Source organism: Silene latifolia, chromosome 2 (assembly GCF_048544455.1).
Source record: "Silene latifolia isolate original U9 population chromosome 2, ASM4854445v1, whole genome shotgun sequence".
In the NCBI taxonomy this organism is placed as follows: domain Eukaryota; kingdom Viridiplantae; phylum Streptophyta; class Magnoliopsida; order Caryophyllales; family Caryophyllaceae; genus Silene; species Silene latifolia.
The window spans coordinates 193,577,930-193,587,972 of NC_133527.1; the positions used below are offsets into that span (position 1 = coordinate 193,577,930).

General features: G+C 39.1%; 1 protein-coding gene across 1 annotated transcript; it reads right to left on the minus strand.

Annotated features, from left to right (window-relative positions):
* Positions 1-22: 22 nt before the first annotated feature.
* LOC141644128 (ARF guanine-nucleotide exchange factor GNOM) lies at positions 23-6,221 on the minus strand. Its single transcript, XM_074453587.1, has 3 exons — positions 5,898-6,221; positions 4,357-5,128; positions 23-3,987 (listed from the first exon to the last, which is right to left on the minus strand). The coding sequence occupies exons 2-3, from the start codon at positions 5,089-5,091 to the stop codon at positions 376-378; spliced, it is 4,347 nt and encodes a 1,448-aa protein (XP_074309688.1). The 5' UTR covers positions 5,092-5,128; positions 5,898-6,221; the 3' UTR covers positions 23-375.
* Positions 6,222-10,043: the final 3,822 nt, after the last annotated feature.

Here is a 10,043-nt window from a genome sequence, read left to right on the forward strand (position 1 = left end):
CTCACCAGTCCCACACACCGTCTTTCGGCTCTTTGCAAGTCCTTTTTTTTGTCTAAAAAACAGGATAATATTGCGCAATAAGCATTTCATACAAGGCTTCAATCAAATGTCTCCAGTAATCGGTGCAGACTGAGAGACGACAAAAAAATACATTACAAACTGTCTATCTGCTATCAGGATTGCTGTACTGTTAATTTGTTCTACGCTGATCAGCACCCACTGGTGCCACTGTCATCTTCAACGGATCGTTAGCTCACACAAATTCCTTCATATAAACAACAAAAAGTTCATCCATTTCAATTTTCAGAGTAAGGGAGAAACGGGAATACTCGCGAACAATGATCTAGATTGATAATGTGCACCTAGTTATCATTATCAACCTTCTGAGGGCACGGATTCAGTAGGACTAGGAGCTGCCTCGTCAGCAGCTCCTGCAGGTGGGAACACGTCAGACTGCAAAGACGGAGATATATTGTTGACATGTAACCATGTCAGTTCCCATAAACTATCTCCACCTAAAGCACTTCTCTGAGCTAAGACACCCCTGTTCTTCATCTCTTCTAGTGTGTTTTTCAAGAGTTCTACGACTAGATCCTGGAGCTTCTCGCTTTTCTTCCCTCTGATCTTCACCTTCATGTACTTTTCCATCCGGCTTAGAACACCCAGCCATAGTTTGCAGAATGTGGTTAATTGGGAAAGTTCCGGGAGTAATTGTAAGAATACCTTGCAAAGGAGCCTCGTGGAAACTATAAGGGTTCCTTCCATGTTTCGGTAGTCCTTTTGAGAGTGACCCTGGGCTATTTCGAGCAAGTCATCGAGCATCGTGAATATGACCATATCGAAACACTGCAACCAGAGAGTATGTGCAAGTCGGACCTCGTCGATTTCAGTCAAGCACCTCTGCAGTGACGAAAGAGCATGGTTTCTGACTTCTTCTCTTTGGTCCAAACATACTTTTCTTAGGGCTTGTACAAGTCTTAGCCACATCTCACCAATATCCTGAGACATTTTAAGGGCATCCTCGTCTTTCACGGTTTCCCTCGTTTCATGGACCCACTTCACCAAGCAACTAACGGATCCTGACATAAGATCTAAGGCCCGGATGGATCGGTCAGCCTGACCAACACGAGACTCGGCGAACTGTCTAGCAGAATCTACGCAGAGAATAAAATTAGAAGGTAACATGTGGGCCCCCTCGGACATAATAAAAACAAGTGCATCGAACCCGGCTTCAGAAGCATCTGGGTGTCGCGCTGTGACCGATAGAAGTGAAGTGATGGTTCGCCAACCCATTTGTGACCGGATGTGAGTAGCATTTGCTTTCACCAAGCGAGTGACTTCCTGAGTTATCTGCTCACAGTATGCATCGGCCACTCGAGCATCGAGCTTGAGCACTAGCTGAAGTGATCTTAGGAGCTCATCAGCTAGATTCTCTTTATAAGGGAGCAGCCGCTGGCAAATCCTAAGAAGTCCAAACACGGCCTTCTCCACCAATGCACAGGGCATGACAGTTGACTGCACAATGTTTGCAATATGTTCATAGACACCCTGCCATAGGAGAACGATTCTATCGCGATTGTTCAATGTGATTGCAATAAGCAATTCCAGGCAGAATACTGCGGTGTCTTCATCCTCGGGTGACCCAGCTCCTTTCTGGGGCCGTCCCGCGGCCCATATGAGTGCTCGGGCAAGTTGAAGTAAAGACTCGGCTTGAAGAAACTTGCTCTCCGTGAAGATACTGTCAATGTGACATTTCTGAATTGTCTGAAGCGTACGTTGATGAGCAGCAAGCTGCTGCTCTGTGGGCTGTGATCTTGGTTCCTCGGTGTCTAGAGAAAGAAGCTGGCTAAACCTGCCCATCAGTCCTGAGGACCTCCGAGGAGTTCCCATAGAAGGCAAGTGAGCTGCTGATAATGAGTTCGTAAGTGGCTTTCCATGCCCAGGGTCAGCAGAGAGGTCAGAATCATCTGCGGCGTCACTTGCTACACGAGCAGGAAGAAGGCCAAGCTTATGGAGCCTCAATATACAATCCAGGATGTTTCTCCAGCCTGTTCGAATATAGTCACCATATCGATTTGCAATTGTGAAAACAGTCACGGTGGCCATCCTTGCTTTGGTATCATCACCAAATGCCAAAACAGGCTCTTCGACAGAAGATGGGTTTAAAAGGGTTGTGAACTTGCAAAGAGAAACAACCAGATCATCAAGCACATCTTCGAGATGATGGCAGGCTGAAATTTTCGCGACAGCTAAGAACCCATCTATGCAAGCTCGATAGACTTCTTCATGCTCGGCATGATCAAATACCACAGAAATAGCAGCAATAGTTGGACCGGACATGATGGCAAACATGTCATGGTCAAGATAAGCCCGAGAATCTGCCACGATGTAAGGTGCACTCTTCTTGCATTTGTGCATTAGGTCAATCCACCGGCTTGGGTTCATCTCAGCAAAACCAGCAACCTGTTCAGGTGTGGTGCGAATTTCATTTTTGCAAATAGAATGGTATAACTCCAATAGATATTCTCTAGGGAGATCTTCACCGTCATTTATACGTCGGTTATTGCGGATGAAGTCATCTTCTGTCATCTTCTTCTTAACTTGCACATTGTGAAGATCGGTGTTCAGCATTATAAGTGAATATGCTAGTATAAAAGCAGCATCTTTGTTAGCCAAGACATGTGATGATTGTTCATAGTATCTCTCTGAAAATGCCTCCATCACTCTCTGAATCTTTTGTGATTCTCCTGGCAGTCTAAAAGTCTCAAGAAACAGTCTCAAAGCAGTATCCAGATTCATATCTTGGAAGTCAAAAGTCTGAGCGAACTCGTGAAGAACTTGGACGCAAAACTCATCATGGTTGCCAAGAAAGTCTCCCACAAGATTCTTATCTAAACCAGCAGTATACCTGAAAAAGCAAGCAACACTTTGTGGGTCCAGTTTTTCCGGTAACAAGTGTGTCCCTTGAAGGAACTCTAATCCTTTTTTCGGGTCACGATTAAAATGATCGGCACCAATCATCAACCTTCTTTTGATATATTTCCTACGGCGAACAAAAGGAACCCAGTGGTTAGGGTCGTTATAGCTGTCACATTTGACCATCCAAAAAGGTGTATATTCCTCGAGACTCACAGGAGCCTGCTCTAACCCAAGAGATCCATTACCAATCCTTTCAGCCATCCCCTGAATTACTGCAATCAGTCCATCAAGCGCGAGAATGTGCATCGAAGACAACGGAGAATTTACAGGAAAAGCACTCTTTGACAGCAGATTAGCAAGATCTTCAAACACATTGCTGCAAGTTATGTCGCAATCTAAGTTAGCATACATCTCTACCATAAATGTTTTCTGTCTGCAAAAGTCAACAAGGGCCTCCATTGCAACTTCTTGCTGCTGGTATGAAGCCCCATATCTGCTCTGTGCAAGTCTTAAGATCACACAAGAAAAGAAAGCCTCCAACTGTAGCTTAAGTTCAATTCGCAAATGATGATACAAATTAAGTACAATGCTACAGACCATAGAGAGAATAAGGGGACTTGGTGAGAGACCAAAAAGCATCAAACTGCGGAAGAGCTCGTCCTGTATAAGGTTTAGTAAGCTTGGGTGCTTCACAAATGAATTCCCACCCAGCTCAATAGCCGAATTGATGAGACCCAAGGCAAAGAGAGGGGCATCTTCATCAATGGCCAACCCATTTGATCTTGCACCCATTCCGATGTGATCAACAACATTCAGCAAAGAGCACAGAAAATTAAAAATCTCAACCATGGAGGGGACACCATAAGGCTCTGTCATCACTTGCAAATCATACGCTCTTGTATCCTTTCCATTTCCAGAACCATTCTCATCAAGCGCACCAGCACCCCCAACCACAGGAACAGTGGAGCCAAAGTTAGCAGTAGGCAACTGACCATCATATTCAGAGTTATTTGTGCCATCATTGATCTGATTAGCCTGGAAATTGTACTCATTATCTAGGCCGCCAATCTGCACCAAATAAGAACAGTTAGCAGAAATTATTGTTACTTCAAATTGTTGTATCAAGTATCTAATACTTTGTCACCAACATGTCTACGACATAGGTAGATTCGGTACATAGAAAAAAGTGTAGTTAAGAAAACATCTAAAAGAAAAGGCAATGTGGCCACATGATTGATCCCTACAAATAGATCAAATAACATGATGTTATGATTACGGTAAGAAGTTAAGAACAGCATTGTTATAAACTTATAATTACTACAGATCTTAATACAAGCAAGTAATTAGCATAAGAGACAGAGTTGCAACATTTGTAATATAATGATGTATAACACACAGATGAGCAGGAAAACAAACAGCCAAGATGGAATAGCATACCTCTGACTTCATAGAATAGCCACCATTAACTAAACTATGTTCAGAGCTCTGAACTTCAGGAAGATGTGAGAAGATACACCTGACAAGTTCCCGCATTGTATGCGCTGCCATTCTTTGCAACAATTCACCTTTTGCTGAAGCTTGATGAACAATTCTGAAACAAGTATTAACTATGGTGCAAACATGCTGATTACTCAAGACAACAGATGCTTTACTTTTCATACAAGCCAGGAGAACTTGAAGAATCTTAGTCAATACTACCTCTTCCGATGAAGGATCGGTCACCTCAAACCGACAACTTGTGACAGCATCTACCACCAAATGCATTGCATCTTCAACATTGGTGGTGTTCAAATCAAGCACGTCCAGAGTTAAAATCTTATACACAGATGATAAAGCAACACTTGTAATTGGGGCACCGGTTTCATCAGACCGAATTACATCCAAAAACGGTTGCAGATACAAAACAGGATTGATATTGTGCCATTGTTGCTGCCACGTAAAAACTTGCTTACGCAACGCCTTCAAGCATTGAATAAGAGAATGCTCTAATTGGTCATCCCCAGATATATACCGACCTCCCCATCTTACATTCCTTCTCATAATTGCCAACACCGCACCAATTTCCGAGTTAACCATACATGATAAAGCTGCTTTATTAGATGGGGTAACTTCAGTTTCCTCGGGTTCTTCTTCAATTGATTTTATACCAGGTTGCATCTTAAGACGACCCATGCTGACAAATTGACTTCTCCCACAAACCAACTATTATCTGCAACAGACAGCCGTAGTTGAATAAAACATAGATGGATGACGGATCTACAGGATACAAACTATGTGTTTCCTTCAAGTGCGACTAAAAGGCCGAAAACAGAAATTCTTCCTACAGCTAATCACTCCTAGATATGTTCGACATTGTTCAAAACAACACTTCTATGTTATAGTCTCCGTTTTCCATATCCCTTAATCTCTAGAGATCTGCATTAGTGTAAAACTCATAAAAGTGATAATTTAGGTTTGAATCTGTTTTTAAGTTTACAAATTAATCGGGTTAAAATTTTAAAATGTTCAACTATTTAGGGTTTTGCATCATCCACAGATCAGTAAATCATCAATGTCATGAAATCAGAGATGATAATCACAATGATCAGTCATTACATTACAGAAATACGGCGACGAAGAATAATTGAAGAACAGTAGACAATTAACAGAAACAACCAATAGAAATCCGCAGAATCTAGATGAACATTGTACCAGAAGAGGCGAAATGAAGCTAGATCAGCAAGAACAAGCTAACTAGGTCAAAGTTTCGAAATGTTCAACTATTTAGGGTTTCTGTACATGGTAAATCATCAATATCATGAATCAACTATTGAATTCCACAACAATCAGAGACGAAAATCACAATTCACAACAATCATTACATTCCATTACTACAAAAAACACGCCGACGAAGAAAAATTGAAAAAATTAAAACACAATTAACAGTAACAAATCAATAGAAAAACGCAGAATCTAGATAAACAGAGGTGAATATGTACCAAGCGCGGCGAAGTGAAGCTAGATCAGCAAGAAGAAATGGAAGATTTGAAGGGAAATTAGGGTTTATGAGAAGAGAAATGATTGAAATTGGGGAAAACATGGAGCAGTAAGGATGTAGGAGTGGAGTCAACAGCCCGACTGCCGATCAAATTCGTGCCTTCTTTTCTATCTCTCTTCCGTTAATTGCTGGTTAGACCATCGGTTATGCCCCGTCACAAAATATGTCACACTATTCATATCAACATTCGACACAGAATTAAATAAATCAATTATACATCCGAGTATACGGAGTAGTATTTTTTCATGTATAAATAAATTTATTTGACCAATATCATTATTGAGGTGTCGTATGGTGAAACGGTTGTCTTTGTGGTGTCCTCGATCCGTCCGGTGTTTTTTTGTTTGTTGTTCGGTCTTTTACTCCTGTTTTGTTGCATGCATGTTTGTTTTGGGTCAGTTGCGGTTCGAGTCTTTGGGTCCTGAAGGTTTGGGAGCTCTGGTTTGTGTGGTCCTTTGCTGGTCCTTTGGTGGTCGTCGGGTCTTTCTTTTCGGGCTGGTGTGGCTGGGTGTTTTTGATTCTTTTTTGCTTGTATGGTCTTGAGTGGGTTTCGGGTAGGGTTGGTTGGCTTGGAGGTGGTGGCTCAGCTCGAGTCTCTTTATGATTTATTGGGCTATTTCTGTGTTTTGGAAATCTGTTGGGTAGGGTGAAGTCGGGGTCTGGTAATGTTGTTGGTTGGCCGGATGCGGTGGTCTCCACCTCCGATTAATGTCATCAGTAGTTAATTTTATTTTTTCTTTAGCTGTTCTAATAATCTCCTTTTCTAGGAGTTCTTATTGTAGTCTTAGGTTGCCATTGAGGTTCTTCGCTGAGAGATTGGTTGGGGTGCACTCTGTAGTCGTATTTCTCAATTTACTTGGTTCTTTGGGTTGTTGGTCTTTGGACTGTTTGGGTCGATCACCACGGTGTAGGAGATTTTTCTCCGCTGAAGACAAGCTTGTTCGGCTCGTTCTTCCCCTTTTCTTTCTACGCTCTTGTGGCGTAAGTGCACCTGGTCCGTCCCGTTGGCCTATGGGAATTTCAAGTAAAGCTGTTGACGTGGACTATTTTGCTCGTGTTCAAGCTTTTCTTCATCAGCCTACCCTCGTCAGTCTAATTTGCTTTGTTGTATTTTTAGTTTTAATAAACGTTTATGTAATCTTTAAATTTGGCTTTGTTGCACTACTTTTGCTAGGCAGGCTTTTAGTGCAACCTAGTCCAATAGCTTGTCCTGTAACTTTTGGGGTTCTATAATCACCCTTTTTCGCTCTGACAAAAAAAAAAAAAAAAAAAAAAAGCTTGAAATATGTTGTTTTGAGCAATGTCATGCGGATTTAGAAAAAAAAAAATTACGACTCCATAGATTATAAGTTAGTTAATTTACCCCCGATTGGTTGTTCGACATTGATTTTGATCTTGACATGTATTTTTTAAAATATTTCTTAGGCTAAGTATATCTCGGTCTTACCTCAGTCTCAAATACAAGTCTTAGCAACAATAAAAAGGACCAACTTTATCATTAAGACTTAACTCAAACTCTCTTATTAATTCCACTTTATCCCTCAAACTTATTAGGCGCGTTTACTTCGCGCGTTGGTATGGGTTTGGAATCAGGAATCATATTCAGGTGGCATAGGTTTAGAACTTAACTAGTATTGGTGTCCGGCTTCGCCTGGATACCTTGACTTACCATTAATTTTTTTTTTTATTAAATAAAATTATTTAAAGTTGCATAACACATAAATTTATCATTAATATATTTTTTCTATGACATGTCCTAAAATTACGATGAAATAAATTTTGAGACAAATTCACTACTCCCACTACTAATATTTTACTCTTATTAATGAAACAATAGTAATAACATTTCACTACTTGCCCGTAATCATTGTTACTTTCACTACTCCCGTTGTAGTTATTGTTACTGTCACTATTGTCGCATTAATGTTGATAATTTCACTACTCCCGTTGTTGTTTCTACCACTTTCATTAATCTCGCTGATAATATTGTTAGTTTTATTATTCAAATGAGTGAATAGTAATCCTATAACTATATCCAATGTTACTACAATTATTTTCTTTACTGACGAAATTACTTTTACTACTTAGGCATACAATTTTAAGAGGATTATATATTTATATAAATATATTACATTTATGCATTAAATCAAATCGAAAGAATTATGCAATATTATATATTATGGAATCTAACTTGAATTATTTATAATATACTTATATTATATTTTTGTATCTTAAATAATTAACACCTCTATACATCTAATAAACTATAATAAAGTTTAATAAATTGCATAGATTTTAAATTTAATATATAATTCTAAAGCCATGTCCATTCTTCGATATGGCATCCAGTCTTCGATATGGCATCGGTGAACATTGAACAGGATACTAATCGCATCCCCGAATGTACCTCGGCTAAAGAGCTTGAAATGTTGTCTTCTGCAACCATAACCTCTTGAAGAAGAATCGGTAATTTCTCTCCATCAAGAAAGCACCAAACAATCATTAATATTTCGAAGATTTCCCAAACCCATTTTGAGGAGAAAAAGGATTACGCATCTGATATAGTACCTCAGACCTTGTAATTTTTGAGCATATACATATTTTTTTGAGCATATTATCATTTATAAATATAACGGAAAATTCACGCGGTACCCTCAAACAATTCCATTTTTCACATGGTACCCAAGTTTTTATGTTTATGCACATTGTACCCATGACTTTTAATTTTTTGGAACAGCGTATCCTTTTTTGACGATAGACTTAACAGCGTTAAGTTAAGTGTATTTGGCGCCTAAAAATACACTGCATGTGGATTTGTGTCTAAAACTCTTCATTTCCTCCAAATAAGACCCACTACTCCATTATTTTCCCCAAATTACAATCACTCTCCTAAACCCTAAAAACCCAAAACTTGATAATCATCGACATCATGAACAACACCATTTGCACTTCATGAATCTCTGTTTATAATAGGAAACGAAGTTATCATCTGATCTTTGTAAAGGTAAGAGCTTTAATTTATTTCCTTTATTTTAGCTTAGTAAGTTTTTGCTTATTAGAGATTAAAAGTCGATTCTTTTTCAATACTAGAAAGCATAGTAATGCTCATGTTGGAATACTGGGATGTTTGGTGAACAAAGTTGGGTGTTGAATTAAATTTCTGTCCACTAATTCATCTTACGAAATGCATTGTTCTCACTGTCAATTTTATGGCCTTTTTTTGTACTGAGTGAGTTGTTTATACCTTTTGGCTTTTTTATATGAGATATTGATGCACATGTTTCAATCCCCTGATCATATAGTGTATGTCGATGATTCTTTATTTCCTTTAATTTGATTTAGTAATTTTTTTGTGTGAAAAATTATAGGATGGCGGCTGTATGGTTGGAATTTCATTTCAAAGGAAAAACTTTTGATATTCCAGTCTATGATGTTGATTTGGTACAATTATTAGACGTAATTAGTGACGTTGGTGAAGAATCTATGAAGCAGAATGTTCTTGTCCCTAATGTCTATGATTTGTACTACCAAAATGGTGGTAAGACATATATTAGGAATGATATGGAATTACTGTCTATGTTTGAGCATTTTAATGGGAAAGAGACAATTCAGATTTTCATTGAAGAAACAAAAAAACCCTATCAGACATTTTGAGATGTTGTTTGAGTTAAGAAAAGCACAAAGGGAGGAGGCTGAAAGGAAACAGAGAGAGGAAGAGGAGAGGAACAGACTAGAAAGGGAAGCTCAAATGGTGGAGCCATTGACAATGGATGTGCCTATTATTGATGTGGAGACAAATAAAACCAACTATGTGAGAGTTTTTGAGTCTGAGGAGTTGTCCAACCTAAACCATGTTTCTAATACACAATCTCCCCATTTTAATGAAACCACTCCAAAGCCTGCTTCTAATAAACAATCGGACATTCCCACAACATCAAATCTAAATTCAAACCCTCAAAATGATACCCAGTTTTCACAAAACTGCCCCACAAATGATAGGTTTATATCACAACAATTTAATGAATATACTATGCCAAACCTATCTAAAAAACCACTTCAATCACAAAAGAAAATACCTAAGACTACT